The sequence below is a fragment of the Zootoca vivipara genome, chromosome 1, assembly GCF_965207765.1.
Source record: "Zootoca vivipara chromosome 1, rZooViv2.hap1.1, whole genome shotgun sequence".
In the NCBI taxonomy this organism is placed as follows: Eukaryota; Metazoa; Chordata; class Lepidosauria; order Squamata; family Lacertidae; genus Zootoca; species Zootoca vivipara.
In genome coordinates, this window is record NC_142582.1 from 107,991,851 (window position 1) to 108,010,377 (window position 18,527).

The 18,527-nt window shown below is 42.4% G+C and overlaps 1 protein-coding gene across 5 annotated transcripts in view; it reads left to right on the top strand.

The window, feature by feature from the left end:
• NRXN3 (neurexin 3) overlaps positions 1-18,527 on the top strand; it is an 862,130-nt gene that overhangs the window by 723,103 nt on the left and 120,500 nt on the right. For 4 of the 5 annotated variants that reach the window (XM_088672568.1, XM_088672572.1, XM_088672558.1 and 1 more), the window contains one exon: positions 5,091-5,398. In XM_088672568.1, coding sequence (XP_088528694.1) covers positions 5,091-5,398 — 308 coding nt within the window. Of the gene's footprint in view, positions 1-3,254; positions 3,312-5,090; positions 5,399-18,527 lie in introns of all 5 variants that reach the window. The other variant, XM_088672565.1, reaches the window with a different exon arrangement.

Sequence of the window (18,527 nt, forward strand, 5' to 3'; positions counted from 1 at the left end):
GTGATATTGGCTGTGATATATATATTGGAGGGAGGGGGAGGAATCACATGCCTCTACTGAAAGGTACATTGGAAACAAGGAAAAGAAATCAGTGCCAATGCCCCAATTTGCAAAGAGAGATTTGGGCTACTGCATGGACCACCTGTGCCCTTACATTGCTGCCAACGGTCTGTGTTCAAGGACACACTTCCCCTTTCATGCTTTCCCTTTCCTTGCAGAGCAGAAAGCATTAAGAGGCAATACTTGGAGATGCAAGCTCTGCAGGTTATGCTGCTATTCTGTGAGTTGACCCAGGTCAAGTAGCCATGGAGAGATCTGGGTAGCAGTGGAGTGCCCAGCCAGGAGCTGCTCAGTGTCCGTTATAGTAAGAGCAGCATCCCAACACCAAAAGTAAATGCCTAAGTTTGCATTATGGGAGAGGGACCATAAGCGTGTTCTTGGTATCAGCCTAAAGTGTTTTCCTCCTTGACCTGAAAGAACAGAGTGGGTAGTAAGATAATTCAAAAAATGTATGTATGCCTGTGTTTGTGTGTGGGAAGGATCAGTACTGTATATCATATGACTTAAAATAGAATAGGTTGCTTTGTTTGTTGGGTGGCTGCCCTAGAACGAAAGGGAGATGGCCATACACCCTTACTGTCAATCAGCGGCTACTGCTAGTATTCCACGTATGGCAGCTTTAGATAGAAAGCTGCTTATCCAGAATAAAGGCTTCTTGTAGGCTTATACCCCAAATCCAGCTGAGTTCTATGAACTGGACTGATGCATTCGCTAGTGCAGTTGGTGCTCTGATGAATATGTCCTGACATATTGTCAATTGCAAAACCAGATTACACAGATGTTTGTGGATTCTTAACAAGATCAAAACTTAAAGAATTAAACTTCACAGGGAAACCTAATAAAGCATTTGCGAGCAAACGCTTTCCTCTTTTGTGAGCCATGTCAATCAGCACAGTGCAAACAAGGAGGGATTCAGAAGCCATGTAATTTGAACACTGCACCACGCTGATTAGCTCCTGATCACCTCATTGGTGTATTTGAAATAGAGAAATAGAAATAAAAACAAAGGTTTACTTTGGAAGAGTGATATTTGCAAAAGTAGGTGAAAGAGGAGATAGAGGTCTGGCGTGACATTTCAGCTATGCATGCTTCCTCTCTACATTTTTCTTTCGTTTTGCCCATTGTTTTCCACTTGACCATTCAAGCAGAGATGCCTCACTCAAGAGTTTGAAGTTAGGAGTAGGTCTCCCTAGAGATTTATCCTTGGTTTTTGTAGCAAACACACATGTTCAGTGTCAGTGCTACATTATAAAATGTAGCTGTGCACTGCATTGCATGCCTCATGTTCAGCTCCTGAACTTGAAGAACCCATAACTCAAGAGGGGGACATAACATACTTCACATTTTTTTTTTTGGAATTAGTTCATCTTCCTGGAGTAGATATAGCTAACATGTTAGAACAATGTGAATGCTTATACTTCTAATGAAAGGGGAAAGGACAGCATAGAAGAGGCCCTCTCATTTACTTGAAGAAGGAGAAAACAAAACTTAAAGAGGCTTTGTCTACTAAATTCTCATTTAGTCGCTCTTTCTTACTATTTAGCACTCTAAGTGCTTCATGCCAACAAAGATGGAGTGGAAGGAGTTCTTCGGGAAAAAGTAAGATCTGCAGCCCGTCCTTGGTACATTCAGCTGTGTCTTTGCCCTAGTTTTGCAACAAAATTGGCCTGGGGTAAGGGCAAATCTGATACTGGACCCTATATTTCAGAAGAAGGCCACTCCTATCGTAGCTATATTCCATCTGCAACAAGAAGTTCAGCAAATGCCACTCAGAAGTTGCAGCTAAGAGGAACACTGAGCAAACACAGTCCCCTGCCCCATAATTGCTTGATACAGAACATTATATACCCCCTGCAATCTCCCCATCCTCCAAGGATCTCTGAGCAGTATATCTATTTTTGCCCCATTCTCCCATCTTTTCGGAGCTATCAAATGAACAGAAAGCACAGGTGGAATCTGACAACTCTGCTTCTGCCTACATCTCACATGAGGGATGCACATCTAGATAGGCCTCAAATTAGCTTTTACTTTGTTGGGGGAGGATAGAAGGTGGAATGCACTGGGGTAATAATTTGGTAGTGTCCAGAAGTGATGAAATGGGAAGAGTGAGTGGAGGAGAAGCACTGGGCTTTGCAATGTGCAAGACCACAATTTTCTCTAGTTTAGACAACAATCCCACCCAGAATCAGATGAGCTGAAGGAAGCAGTTACACAGAATATAAAGGGGTCTATAGATTTGGGCAGCTTCAGTGACTCCACAATTCCTCAGAATGTGCTTTGCCGTGGGTGCAGTTCCTCAAAAGAGAGCTTATTTTCCTCAGAAATTTGCAGATTAAGATGGGTTGGGAGACTTGTGCAAGCCAAATTAGAAAGCCAAGTTCCATGGCAAATTTTTGAAAAATTCTAGGATCAAAACATTTGCTTATGGCAGGCCCACCTCTGCTTTAAGCAGAGACTGGAAGTGGATAAGTATCTGTCTTGGTTGACGTTCCCACAGTTCATGCCACTCCATGTGGGTCCCGTGGGATGGATATGAGAATGCAAGTTTCAGGGAGAAAATGGGGTGCTATGATACTCCCAAAAGAGGGAATCTGTGAATTGAATTGTAAGGCCCATTTTAATAAGAGCCCATCATAGTTTTCCATGTGACAACTGCAGCCATCATGTCATTACTTGAAAGAAATTGCTACGAACAGAGCCATATTATTACAATCATCTCCACTATCTAATAATGGCTGATAAAGTAGATTGAGATTACCACTGAGGCAATTATTTTTATATTAAAAAAATGAGTCCTGCAAAAATTGCTATTCTTCCATACATAGTGTCCCAGCACTAAAACTACATGTAACAGATCTGCACTGTGAGGAAAGCAGGGACAGTTATGAGGGAAGAAAGGAAAATTGTTCTGCTTTCAAAGACAGAGTATCTCAATCCTTACCATTTTTTTAATTTGTTTTTTTTTTACATCTGTACACTAACCCATCTTGGTCAAGTCTCTCTCTATATATACGTATATTTAATTGCAATCACAAGGGGATGTGCACCTCACCATCTCAAGCTGCAGGAATTTCACATACATATCTACTTTGCTTGGTTAGCTAGGGTCCTCCTTGGGGAATAGGAACTCCTTTCAGATACATTTCTTCTCTTGTCCCCATTCTCTTCCCCATTATCCATCCTGTCACCATTAGATGATGCAACACCGCATCACCACTTGACTTCGAGACCTGCCACGACGACCAAAATTGGTGAGCTCCCCTCGTATTCTGATCTGCTTTAACCACTGGCTATGAGGGAATGGAAAGTGGGGTTTAGGTGCCCTACTACATGGTGGCCTTTGGCATGTTTCAGGGGGGACTTGAGGAAGAAAGTGGTTAGTGTGCAGCAGAGAAGGAGGGAGGGGAGGGGAATGGGCATGTGTGTGTAAATGTGGGGAGAAATGGATTGGATGATTGAATTAATACTGCTTTGTCTTCTGAAACATGGCCAGTGTGATTCTTTGCTCAACAGCCAATTGCATTTAGTACATCCTAAGACTGCATTCTGACCAAGGATATAAAATAAATCCGGGTGAGTTCATACTGGGTTTATCGTGTGAAAATTGTAGTTGTCATTTTTCTAACTGAATATGTGGAAATACCATGAACACGAATCGCACTTCTTCATCACCTCTGGCCATTGCCTACCTATGACGAGAGGAATGAGATGGAAGGGGAGATGTCTATCAAAAGTCCACATTGCCTGTTAAACTAATTGTGTGAACTCACCCTTGATTTGTAGGTGGGAAAATAATTATTTCTGGGATCCATACTGACTGGAAATGCTGCATACTCCCTGCCTTCCTTTAAAAAAGGGGTTAGGAAGTACACTTCTGAGATCTCAAGGAACTCAGTTGTGTTCACTATACGGTAGTTCACAATGTGCCTCATAGGTAGATAACAACAGCCGGTAGTCCTGGGCCAAATCTGGCCTCCTGAGGTGTCTCACCCCTTCTCTCCCTGAAGGAAGAGAGGTGTGTGGAAATAATGATGGCTACTTTGTATATTGTGGGACTTACTGGTAGCTCACTTGGGGATTTGGCTTGCCACTTTTTGCCCCTTCTCAAAGTGGCCTGCCAGTAAAAACTACAGTGAGGCCTAGGTCTCACTGAGGTAGTGAACCTGTGTCTGAGAACCAATGCTTCTAACTGCAGGTGTGGGCTCTCATATCAGGGAGAAGGCTATTGGAAACCTTCTCCCCAACATTTAGTTTTCTGTGTGAAGGGAATTGTTTTGTATAAAGGAATAGTAAATGGTGTGATCTTTTCCACCTGCAGTGTGAAGCTCTGACACAGTTTTACTGTGAGAACTAGGCCCAAACTCATAGGGTTATTTATGTGCACTAATTCAGCATTGACACATATTTTCTCTTCCACAGCAAATATGATCCAAAAATTGTGTTAAATCTAACCTTTATTTAAAACTAGATTCTATCTTCCACAGCTATAGCTATTATAAGTTTCAAGGAGTCATGCATATGTCCATCTCTTAGCACATATCTGTGTTCTGTTCATCTTTTGCCAAATCACAGGACAGGACTGAATCTCTGCTCTGTCCATTCAAGGATCCAGGTTTTGTTTTTGTTTTTACATTCTGGAGAGGACAAAAAACTAAGAAGGTTTTGATGTTCTGGCTTGGATTAAACTCTCCCAAGTTCCCAAAACAATATGTAAAGAGTTGGATTTTAAAATTTGAAATGAAAACAAGGTTTGGGTAAAATTTCTCCTGAATGTGCTTATGTTTACGGGAACAAGACCACAAAGATCTGGATCCATTGTTTTGTTGTTCAGGCTTATCATGATTTGTGGCTGACATTGGGACAGCTATTTATGGTACTGCATTCCTGCCATTTATTCACCACAACTGCCATCACCACCACATCAGAAAACCTGCTTCGAGCTTTGGTTCATTTCAGCCAGGACTCAAGGGTTCTAAAAAGGGGAAATATTCCTGCCAATAATGTTATTCAACCCCCCCCCCTTCACTTAGGACGACAGTTAACGATCTTCAACACCCAGGCGCAAATAGCCATTGGAGGAAAAGATAGAGGGCGTCTCTTCCAAGGCCAGCTCTCCGGTCTCTATTACAATGGTTTGAAAGTGCTGAACATGGCAGCAGAGAGCAGCCCCAACATCAAGATCAATGGAAGTGTCCGGCTGGTGGGAGAAGTGCCATCCATCTTGGGAACTGCACCCACAACCTCCATGCCACCAGAGATGTCTACAACAGTCATGGAGACCACCACTACTATGGCCACTACTACAACCCGAAGAAACCGCTCCACACCTACCATTCAGGTGAGTCATTTGAAGTCTCTATAGCTGGCTTGTGCTTTCTCAAATATATCTTAGGGCCAGATTCTCTCTCTCTTTTTAATGTTTTTTTCTGATTTTATCTAAAGATAAAATTCAGCACAGAACTTGTTCACTCTGTTTCCATTTGAATTATTGTTGTATGTGCAGACATGAGGCCAAGTTCTTCTGTGGTACTGTTTGACCCACTCATTAAGTTAGGGTTGGTTGTTCCTGTGTGGAGAACAAGATATGAACTTCATAAATCTGTGGAATTTGATAATGGAAGACCACTATGGTAGATTCTGGAAAGCCAGTACAGATTAGTGTTCCTCATGTGTGCTATTTCTTCTTTAGTAGTGAAGTTTTTAATAGAGTGGATTGGGTTGCCCAAGTTGAGTTGTTCTTCATTCCTGTTTTTGACAAACTAATATTAAAGTGGAAATTGTCAGATAGTTGTTTTCGGAATCTGGGGCTCATTCAATCAGGTGCTTTTGAAATCTCTGATAGCCCTTATTGTCATGGAGGTATATATTTTTCTCCGACTACAGATTTGTTAAGCCCTTTAGGGCTTAATAAACTCTCAATATAGCTTTTCAATAATTGCAGACAGAAAATAATTTACAGATCAAATATAATTGCCTTGATGAAGCAGCAGTAGACTGTGTTCTTCCCCAAATACACATGTGATTCTTCTGAATAATAATTATTGATTGCTTGATCTGCTTTCTTTGTCCACATTGAGTAGAACAGAGAGCTCAACAGGCATTTCAGAGACCTTCACATGTATAGAAACCTATCAACTTTTCAGTGTCTTATACTTACATCATTCTTTGTTCTTCTTTGGCGATCACTTGTAGCCGAGTAAGATTGTCTTCCATAAACACGATTTTAACAATGGGTCCGTAAGTGACTGTGGAGGCCAATTCTGGATCCACACGTCCTTCCACAGTGGGGACATTGGTTTCTAGATGGGAGCTGATCACGGTGTGGATTTGCCAAGCGTGCCTTCCTCTTAGCATGTTTCTCCCTTGCATCCTGAGATCGAGTTTCTTCAAAGCCCATGACACCTTTGGTAAAGGCTGTTCTCCAACTGGAGCACTCGCAGACCAGTGTTTCCCAGTTGTCATTGTTTATACTACTTTTTTTTTTTTTTAGATTTGCCTTGAGACAGTCTTTAAACCTCTTTTGTTGACCACCAGCATTACGCTTTCCATTTTTAAGTTCGGAACAGAGCAGTTGCTTTGGGAGACAATCAGCAGGCATCCGCACAACATGACCAGTCCAACAAAGTTGATGTTGAAGAATCATTGCTTCAACACTGGTGATCTTTGTTTCTTCCAGTACACTGATATTAGTTTGCCTGTCTTCCCAAGTGACGTGTAAAAAAAATTCGGAGACACAGTTGATGGAATCTTTCGAGGAGTTGAAGATGGCGTTTATAAGTGGTCCATGTTTCACAAGCATATAGTAAGGTTGGTAGTGCAATAGCTTTGTATACAAGCACTTTGGTTTCCCTGCGAATGTCCCGGTCCTCAAACACTCTGCACTTCAATCGGTAGAAAGCCACACTCGCAGAGCTCAGACGATGCTGGATTTCGGCATCAAAAGGTGGAAAGGAAAAATTGTGGAAAGGTAACTGCCTAGGTAGGAGAAGTGATCAACATTTTCCAATGTTACACCATTGAGTTGGATTTCTGGCACTGCAGAGGGGTTATTTTGTACTTGTTGGTGCAGCACTTTGGTTTTTTGGATGTTGCGTAATAGGCCAAGGTTTTCGTAAGTTTCTGCAAAGGTATTTAGGATGGTTTGGAAGTCATCCTCTGAGCGTGCGCACACTACGTTGTCATCCGCATACTGAAGCTCTATGACGGAAGTTACGGTAACCTTACTTTTTGCTTTCAGCCTGTTCAGTTTGAAGAGCTTTCCATCTGTTCGATATATGATTTCTACTCCGGTGGGGAGTTTCCCTTCGACAAAGTGTAGGATCATGGCAATGAAAATAATGAATAGAGTTGGGGCAATAACACAACCCTGTTTAACACCTGATCCCACTGTGAATGGATCTCTTTGAGAGCCATTGTTATCTGCGTTTGTTGCTGTAATATTATCATGGAGGAGCCGAATGATGTTTACAAATTTATCTCCCAACTTTCAGAAGGACAGTCCACAGGGCATTACGATTTACAGTGTCAAAAGCCTTAGTCAGATCAATAAACGCCATATACAATATGTCAATAAACGCCATATACTTACATCATAGAATTTATTGAATCATATGGTCCGATCATTCATAATGTGGTTTATTTTTAATTAGTTCATCTAACTGAATGCACCTTTTCCAGTCTAAGCCATCAATAGTTTTCGTTTCCCTTTTTTTGATTTGTGCTTCCCCACAATGGGCACCATTGCCCAAACATTTGATCTTGTTCCTGTGGCTATGTCAGTCCTCTCCACCAGTAAAAGCAACTTGACTCAGCACGGCAGGGCTATGTCAGATCATAATCAGGGTCTCAAATGTTGCTGAAAGTGTAGCATTAAATTAAATGCTAAATGCTGCTTTATTTCTCCTGGTTGCTTGTCAAGGCTCTACATCTTTTGTGTGCTGAAAAATCAGGTGGCTATGAATCAGTTCTAATTATTAGCTTCAATTGATGGTGTGTTATATAAAGGCCTCAGGTAAAGTCACCCACCTCTAAATTGGACTGCAAATAATTCTGATGGATTTTGTCATATTTGGAATGTTGTTCTTACACATTCTGAGAAAATGAAATGAAATGCAAGCCAGGTTTTCCCCTTAGTTAGCTCATGTAGGGCCAGCCTCAAGAGATCTCGCGAGAATCCGCTACTGCACAACGCCAGTGAGGTGAGCAAGGCTTCTATGGTGGCGGGCGGCAGAGGTGAAACAGGATGTGTCGTTCCTGAGTTAATGCTCTAATCAGAGTCTGTAAAGATTTTTTTTAGTCTATTCTGATGGAATTATATCAGTCTGTTGCGAGGCCACTGAAATATTTCATGAAACAGGCCCACCCAGATTATTTCTCAGAGGGTTTTTGACCTAATCTACATGTCAACTTGTTGAGCTGATTAAGTCATTATGTTCTTGAGAAACCATAAAGGTGATTTAATACAGTGTAAACTGGCCTCTAAAAACATGGTTAGAGCAATGATTTCCTGGATGCACTCACACAACGAATTGTCTCATCTTGGCTTATATTAAAGCAATAACTCTTGACACTTCACTCTTTCCATTGAAAGGAAGATAAAAGTCAATATGCACCTCCATTACAACTCACTGTGTCTCAAGAGCAGGTCAATTTATTGTTATCACAGTGCAAGACGGTTCTTGCTTCCTTTCAGTCACTCGACTGAGTTGTTCAACTTCATTTGTGTAAGCTGTATCCTATACAGACTCAGCACCAACCAACAAGAAACTCGAACATCACACTTCCCCTGAGGTACCGATTATTAAAATTAAGAAACAATTTGGGGGGGAGGGACCTTTTTTGTTGTGTTGTGGCGCTGAGTGGCTTGTGATTCTGGTGCCTGTGGGGGGAAGCACTGGTCACTGCTGTATTTTTTTTTTAGGACCAGCAATCTCTTCCATCCCAACAACAACAACAACAACCCCCCACAATTATCCAGAATGCCTGAACTTCCAGGGCAAGGTGGGAAGTCCAAAATGACAGTTGGAAGCTATTTTATCAATACAGTGCCGAGATGAACAATTGTTAGAATATTTTCCCTTGATGATCCCATTTTATGGGTGTTGATTGGCCAAAGAGGCAGAGATTCATTTAGCTATCCTCTCTTGCACTTGTTACCATACCAGCTGAAGGTACAAGGACCCAAACAAATGTGGTTTAAATAACTGTTAGGTCATTTTATTACACTGTATCATTCATTCAGTTATTCTCAAATAGTGAATTCTTAGAACTTTGGAACTGTGCTTGCCTGAAGTCTTTTCATCTGGTCTATGTCTAGAGTCCTAAGACGCAGTATAACAATAGCACACTGCAGGTCTATGTGTATCTACAGTGGTACCTCGGCATCTGAATGCCTCGACTTCCGAAGGTTTCAACTTACAAAGTTGGCAAACCCGGAAGTATTTTCACCGCGCGTTCTGCACTTCGCGCATGTGCAAAATGGACACTTCGACATCCGAAGGTTTTGACTTACAAAGAGCGCCGCAGAACGGATCGCCTTCATAAGTCAAGGTATCACTGTACTTCTCCTTTGCCTGATTCAAATGTTCAGAAATAGCCCACGAGCTCTGCTATTTGAATGGGGGTTCACAGTTGGGTGGGATTCAAATGTCTCATTGGTCATCCATGCAAATAAACCCAACTCATTTCTCAACAAAGAATACTAAAATCTGAAGGAGATGGATGGGTTTTGGCCTAGCTTCCTCTCTCTTACAAGCTAGTACTTTTTGCACACATTCAGGTTCTAAATCACACGGGGGCACACTTCATGGGTAGAGCTGCCTTCATGCTGCTGCTCAGCCCCAGTGCATGGAGGGCAGTGGAAGTGAGCTATCAGGAACATTATGGAGAAAGCATGGCCACCAAACACTCCTTCACTCTCCCCATCATACAATGGGAGATGCATTGGGAGATCTGAATAGGAGTAATGTTCTGGCCTCAAAACATGCCAGCCAGTTAAACTTGCACCCAATCCATATTTTTATTTAAATCAACTGTCCACATTATTGACAAAACAATTTGAACATCAAACAGCTAGCAAGCACTGAGGATAAACTGCTTAGCTGAATGAGAGGGTGGATGGAAGGTTGAATCTGGCTGAGGAAAAGAGATGTTTGGTTGTTTGTTTTATTATATGACATTAACGTCCTACATTTCTTTCATCATAGAACTTAAGGCAGTAGAAACATAGTTCCTAGGCCCAAACTTGCTTATATTTAGCAAGGCGAAGGCCTCGTGTGCCATATTCTGGCTTGGCGAGGTGGAAAGACAATACAAGGCCAGGCCCTCCAGGCTGCAATGGAGTGACAGAAAAGTAGGCCAGAGGGCAGCTTTCCTTTTTTAAAAAATAAATAAATCTGGTTTGAACATGTTTAAGATGTTCTACATTGGAACACACAATTGATGTGTGATAACAAACAATAAGATCTGATCAGTCCCTGACAGAGGGGAATTTAAATCTGCTCTGGTTGTTGATTTTAGGTGGCAGCATAACAACAGACGCTCCCACAGTCACAGTTCTCCCAGGACAACCTCCTGAATTTACAGAAGCCGTCCCAACATCTGATTCCATCCCGGCATGTCCTGGGATTTCAGCTAAGAGGGACCAAAAGAGACGGAACCAAAAAATGTGTGTCTTTGGTTCCACGCTCTTTTGGTTCCCACATATGCTTGCTGGCTGCCCAACGCCCACCACACATGCAAGAGGAGGGTTGCTGCTTCCTGAATTAGAGTGCCACTTCCAGAATTATGTCACTGCAACCCTTGTGTGTGCAAGGGTGGCTGCCCATGGGTGAGCAGCAGTGCACAGTGGCAGCATGATTTGGGGGTGTGTGTGGGGGAGGGCAAGCAGTGGCGTGACTGGGGGAGAGGGCAAGCATCAGTGTCTCTGTCTCTCGTCCCCTCCTCTCTCTTAATTAAGCTCCCCACCCCAGTACAGGCTGCTGTGGACTTCACCGGCGAGAAGAATCTGGGACGAGGGAAAGGGTGGTAATCAAGCACAAGGCTCTTCTTGCTCAGCTCCCTCATATCATTCGCTCTCTGCCTCTCGTTTCCTCTCTCTCCCTTTGTTTTTTCTCTTTCCCTGTCTTCTTCCTCATGCACAGGAAGACAACATTAGACACGTAATCTACACACACACACACCCCTCCCCCTTAAAAAAAGAAAGAGAAAAATGCCTTCAGGGTGGCACCTATATTTTCCTCTTCCCTTTTATCCTTCTAACTACCCTGTGAAGTAGGTGAACCAGAGAGTGAGTGAGTGTCCCAAGGCCTCTTAGCATAGGAACCAACTCCTAGGAGCTGTGGGGGCTTCAGCCTCCTCAATAAAAATATTTGAGGGGGCAGGGTTCCCCCAAAGTTGATGGGCATTCCCATTCAAATGGTGTGTGTGCACTGTGTCAAGTGATCAATTATGTGGGGTGGGGCTTACCTGGGCCCCCACAATATTTTATTCAAGTTGGCACCCCTGTCTCTTAGTCAAATACCATGGCTGAGTGGGGATTTGGATTCTCGTCGCCCTGCTTGCTGCAGGAGTCAGGACCACATTGCAGGGGGTTGGACTAGATGACACTTCCAGACAGCTTTTAAAAGTTGCAGAACCCTTTTTGTGCACTCACTGACTTGAATGAGACAGCCTGTGTATAAGATTTCAGATTGTGCGTATTTGAACTTGGTGGAACTTACAGTTTGAACCATGTGCATTTGCTTAGAACCATGTGCATTTGCTGGATGCGGCCCATGGAGGCCCATGGAGGCCGTTTATCTGGCCCATGAGCCACCCAGTCACCGAGCTGCCCGCTCGGCAAGTCCCTGCGCCCCACCACGCTAAACCGGTGCAGCGCGGCACGGGGACTCACCAAGCGGTGCCGAAAATGGCATCTGTGCGTGCACAGATGCCAGAAACAGCGTCTGGGCATGTGCAGACGCCAGAAATCGCTTATGCACATGTCAGGGCATGCGCAGAAGTGATTTCTGGCGTTCCGGAAATGGGCAGCACAGCACCGGAAATCGCTTCTGCGCCTGTCCAGCCCACGGACCAACGTCAGTGGGAATGATCCGGCCCACGGCCGTAAAACGTTGCCGACACCTGGCTTAGAAGTAAGTCCCAATGGGGCAGCTCAGCCAGCCCCACCCTTTCCCTCTATTCTATTAGCAGTGAGCTCATATAGGCGGGGGGGGGCATTGATGCAAAATGTCCCTATTTTCATCTGGAAAATGTTTTAGGGAATGTAACAAGTAACACGATGCACATTTGGGCAGAGATATGTGGAGTTCTGTTTAATTCCTGGAGCCTGTACTTGCTTAAGCTGATAGAAACTGGTGTAGTCCAAAGGTCACGTTGCCTACTTGTGATTTCTTGTTTGTTCCACTCCATTTAATGAAGCACGTTTGCTTCTGACTAACAGAGCTGCCTACCGACCCTTAGTAAAAGTGCCACTTTGACCCCCTGACACATAAGTTTGCTCTGTATTCAAACTCGGGTCTGTTCGGAAACGGCATGTGTTGTATTAAATTACTCTTATAGGCCTCAGGGCCCTGACACACCAGCTTCTCTCCTATTAACAGTATCCTCTTTGGGAATTCCACTTTGCCTCACTGCTGTGCATAGAACACGGAGGCATATGGCTATCGTTCACTTAAATGCTTCTACTTTTAACTCGGGAATGTCCTGGAGTGCAGGGCTGCTGCTAGATTAGGGCTGCCTCACATCCAAAATGAGACATGTGTTGTTATTTCTATCAGGCTTGTTCTCGACAGATGCCTTGTTTCTGTTGCTGAGCTTTTTGAACTTTACCTGACTAGCCTTCTTAAGTGGCCAAAGATCTGTCTGGTTGGTCAGACGTGGTGTTGATCAACAATAACTCCTCTATCACAATAACTCCTCTATTCTGAGCCCCCCTTTTTTTCTTTTTTCTTTGACACTTGGGGTAGCAACCCTTTTCTATGGTTTTTGTTTCCAGTATTTATATTTTTGACAGTTCAGCTGCTGTCAGCTGATATTTACAATCTACAGATATGGATTCTTTGTGCGGTTCAAAACCAAACCAACCAATACTCCAATTGGAATCTGAACTTAGAAGGAACAACCTTAAACTTATAGGTTTTAAAAACCATCCACCTGTAGGAATTCAGGCAATTGAATATACTGTGAACTGTTTAATGGAAATGTTGGAGCTACAACAACTGGATTGAAGGATGGAGATAAATGGTGTTAAAAGTTACCCACTGAAAACCAAGAAAGCAAGAGGAGAAACAATAATTCAATTTGCATGCACAAGCTTCTTTGAACCTCTTGTAGGGTGGACTAAACTTGGCTCTAATTTTTATGAAATATCCTATCATCCTGGAGACTATTAAAGCACCTATAAAAATTTGGATGAATATAAATAAAAATAATAAAGATGACCCCTATCAGCATGAGAAATTAACAATATGGGCCAACCCAAAATTAAAAATTGGAAATCAAATAATCATTTTGCAAAATTGGATGAAAAAGGTATTTTGACATTGAATCAATTAATTGATGAAAATTATAAATTTGTGGAATATAAGACTTTGCAAGTAAAGTATGGATTAACCAGTGAAACACAATGGCAATACATCCAATTGAAACATATGTTGGAAAGGCAGTTTGGCCCTGACGCTACAGCAGCATCGGAAACACCCATGCTGCTACAAGATTTAATCTCTGCAACAAAAACAAAAAACTCGACACTTGCACTATATAAAACCCTACTCAACAGGAAGAAATACGATTTGGAATATAATAGACAAAAATGGAGTGAAGAGTTAGGGGTACAGATAACAAATAATATATGGGGAGTCAAGTATAAAATCAACAGAAATAGCCTCTATGGATCTAATACTAAGACTTACTCAACAGAAAATAATATTCAGAGTCCACTGGACTCCAGCAAAGCTATACCAGAAGAAAATAACAAGTGCAGACAACTGCTGGAGATGTGGGAGTAAAAATGCGAACTTAGTACATATGTTGATTAACTGCCCAATGATAAGATCATTCTGGTGCTAGGTGCTATTTATAGCAAGAGTAATAAACAGAAATTGATATTTAGGGGAACTGAATTTAATTCTAAATTATATTCCAGAAACATAGGAGATTTCAAGGGGTTTAAAAAAAAATTAATGTACTGTGCCAAATTAGAAGCAAAAAAAAACTTGTTTTGATGAATTGGAAGAGCCGCAAAAAGATTCCACTGAGCACATGGATTGATAATATGGACAGATTAGCTACATATGAATGAATTATATGTCGACGCAAAATAAGAATGGATAAATATGAAGAGATCTGGAATGAATATTTAAGCAGTAAGGCGGATAGTGATGGGAAGTAGGGGAAGGAGAGAGAGGTGGGAAAATATTGTTAAAAAGGTGTAGTCATAGGTATATCAGTATATTCAAATCTGAATTGTCAAATTGTGTTATTATTATTGTTATGCTTTTTGTTGTATGTGTCTTTTGCAGTTGTTGTTTGTGTTGAAAAAATGATTAAATAGATTTTTAAAAACAACAACAACACTGAATTGAATCTGTTTAGATTTCATGTATTCAATCATGTGGTGTCAAGGGACCAAAATTAGAATTCTCCAGTAAAATTACCTATAATATAAACTGCAACATGAAAAGTGGTTGTTGATTTCAGTTCTAGTTTCCACTGATGACAATTTTTCGAGATGAAACCCACAAAATGTGCTTCACCTTTGGGTTTTATTAAATTCCTTTTCCTGAATCGTAAATGCTGAAGCTAAAGCATTTGTAAAGCCAAATGCTTGCTGAGTAGCCACTTCATAGTTGAGCTGAACAGATTTGATTAAATTTGTAAATATTTAAGCTTCGATATGCTTAGTAAGGACTATTAGATCTGCAGGAAGCCAAGAATGGACTAGTTAACCACGAATGGGTGAATGCTAAGGGTGAATGCAAGGGCTCCTTCTTTTCATTGGAAAGGATCAAGATCCATAGGCAGAATAAGGGGAGAGAATTCTTGCTAATTCCCCCTTCCCCCTCAACCCATTGCTCTACCTCTCATTCTGCTCTGGATGGTCCTCTAACCTTCCGGAGCAAATTTTATGGGGCTGGAGGGGGCATTGGTCAGAATTACTTCCCCACTTCCACGGATAGTGGGTAGAATGTTGGATTTCGACCCAGAAGAAGAAGAGTTCAGCCTCCGCTTAGCTCTGAACTTCGCTCTGTAATATTGGGCCTGGGCAAGATCACACACAGCCTAGCCTACCACATTGTATTGCTCTGTATATCATAGTTCTTGGAAGAATGGTAGAATAGAAATGTAATAATAAACAACTCTGAAAGAAAGGAGGAAAAATATCATTGATTAACGTCAGCGAGCCTCCCCATTGGTTTAGTTAGGGTTTGATCGGTGGAGTGCTTGGGGATCCATCCTTTTACCAGCATCCAGCACAGTTGCCTAGCTGCATTTTGTTTAGGCTGAGGGCCATAGGATTTTGATTCAGAACTTCCCATAAGACGCTGCTCTCGCAACACTTTCTTTTAGGCATGCCTTGTGATGGAACACAGCAGAGAAGATTTGTCAGTATAATTAGCCTCTAACTGTCAGGGAAAGAAAAATACACTTGTCTACTCTTAAAGGTACTTTCTTTTTCACGCTTAAGAAAATAATTTTTGGAGAAGGAAATTGGCCTCTAATTTACTCATTCCTTGTTATGAGTCTCCAGTGACATTTTCATCCACTGACTGCAAAGCACTAAAGGAGAAAAAATATTAAGGAGCTTGAAAGCCCCATCTCTCTGTCTTACTTCACGCAGGCCCATTCATATGACATAAAATAGTCTTTTCTTCCCCTTCTACCTTTTATTGTTGCTAAAAAAAATGTCCTATGCAAAACAATTGGCCACCCAATCAAAGACAAAAACTGGGGTTATCAGTGCAACACCATGGTTTGTGATGTTCTACTGGCACAATGGTTTGTACATACTTGTCTTATATGTATGTTTTTCTGGGGCAGCAATGAGGATGACAACACGTCTGAAAGGCAAAGATGGGTAAAAGGACTACTGTATTGGTGTGAATATAAGACGCACCCACAAATAAGCCACACCTTTCAAATTCAAGGCTTATTTGCAGGTGCGACCTGCCTACAGGAACTACCGCCCTGGATGGAGGGCAGCCAACGCCAGTGCTAGATTCTGAGTGCACTGTGCGCCCGCCTCCCAACACTACCGCCTCTGTGCACTACCTCCCCAAGCCGGCACTGGGGGAGGCTTGGGAGCAGTGGGCGGGTTTTGTGTCATTGCCCCGTGCTCCTGGGCTGCTTCCTGGGGGAGGGGTAGCCGCGCCACTTTACTGGCAGCCTCCCCCACTCTCCCCTTCCTTACGGCGGCTCAGGGGAGGCTTTGGAAATGTGGTTGGGATAGGTGCCGTTGTCCTGCACCCCCTAATGGCGCTCGTGGGCAGCAGTTTCAGCAGTGATACCATAAGATCACGAATATAAGCCGCACTTTAACTTTTCACAATTTGAATTGGGGGGGGGGAGTGTGGCTTATATTCAGGCCAATACGTTATTTATCTAGATGGAAGATAAGAACTGGCTTCAAGCCCCACAGCCCTGTCCTAGTGTCCATGAGCATGCACATTCTATCCTTGATCTTTCTGGAAGGTATTAAGGGAACCAGTAAGGACTTTAGTTGTGCATGCTCACAGGACTCCCCATGATCATGAACTCTGCCCTATCAGGGTGCAATGCAGGAAGTTGTTGCTAGAGTGTTATCCAGTTAGAACCCTCACACATTCTCCTGGATGCTTGAATAGGGTTCGGGAGTTCTAAGGGATTGTTATTATTGACAATTTCCCTCCCATTGGGAAAATTGGGAGGGAAATGAAAAGGAGAGAGTTAGATGGGCTCTTGGCCTTGCCTAACATTCTCCTCTATTGGACCCAAGTGGCTTCCTGGTCCCACTGTGGCAAGCCACAGCATGCCCCCTTTCTGGCCGTACAGATGCCAGAGCTCTGATGTCAATTTGGCTAAGGTAACAGAAGATCTGGCAATGGTGGGGAAGGGAGGATCCAACATGATATATCTCTTTCCAGTACTGAAGCTCTTTTTCCAAGAGCACTGGGAATAATTCAGTGCCATGATCTTCTGATCATTTCATCATTTCTACTTGCCAGACAGAATTATCACCCCTCTCACCCCCTGTGTCAGTAAACAATCAGTAAATTGTTCTATATGATTTCTCTGGTTAGCATTCTGTATGTTGCCTGCTTACTGTTCTGAGAAGCATTTGGAAGTTCACTCATGTTCTCAAATGTGTTTCTGGGATAATACGCAGTAATTTTACAAAGTTTATCTACTATGACAATAATGTTGGTGTGGGGACAGTATGTGGTCTGCATTCAGAGGGGATGCCATCTTGTCCTCAGGCAGCAGAATGTCTTCTGCCAGCCCTGATCCAGATATGTGAATATGAACATACGAAGTTGCCTTAGACCTCTGATCCTTTGAACATAGTATTATCAACTGTGACAGATATCAACTGTCCAAGGTTCCAAACAAAGTATTTCCCAGTCCTCCTACTAATGCCCTGTAACTGGAGATGTCAGGAATGGAGCCTGGTTTCAACTGGAAAATAATAAGCATATAGCCAAAGTGATTGCCCTTTGCTTCATCGCTGTTCATTTGGGCCCATTCCTGCAGAGGAATCTGCTAGGCAGTTTCTCAATGTAGTATAGAAGCAATTGTGAATGAGTAAGTATGTGGGTGGATGTTTTGGGCCCTGGAAAATACAGATGACATTATTTATATGGCATATTATCTCAAATGTATATATTTGAAAACATTTGATAATCTGTGTGATGAGAGAGAGGGTAAAGTATGATATGCAAGTTGGCCCAAAAGCTGTTAGTTGTGTGAGTAATCACAATTTGAAATTCAAGTTTTTTTGACAAGCGTATGGCATGTTTCTGGAGCCAGTTTGCTTTCCAAATGCAATTACAAGTTTGAACGTCCTCTAGTATTCTGCAACAGCCTGTTAAAATCTGCTACTTTGGAAGTGGGGGGGAGAGGCGGGAAATGCGTATGTGAAACTATATTCTTTGCAGAAGGCAAAGATAAAAATATGTATAAATACAGGCAAACAAATGCCCTAAAGTGCAGAGACTTTAAACACATACTCCATAGTCGTAGGCCAGTTATGATAACTCGAATAGCAGATCCCGTGAATAGGCGTTTAAAAAAAAGGTTCTGTTTTATTTATTTTTCAATTTTAAGCACAGGAGGGTTTAGTTTGTGCTGTAGGTTCATCAGGGCCCAGCCCTGGCATTTTTTGTTAATGCCAGGCTTCAGCTGTGGAACATATGAAGTATGAACAGATGAATGCCCTTGGGGAAGTGCAGTTTCCATCTTCTTCACCATGGAATAACTGCAGAGACTCA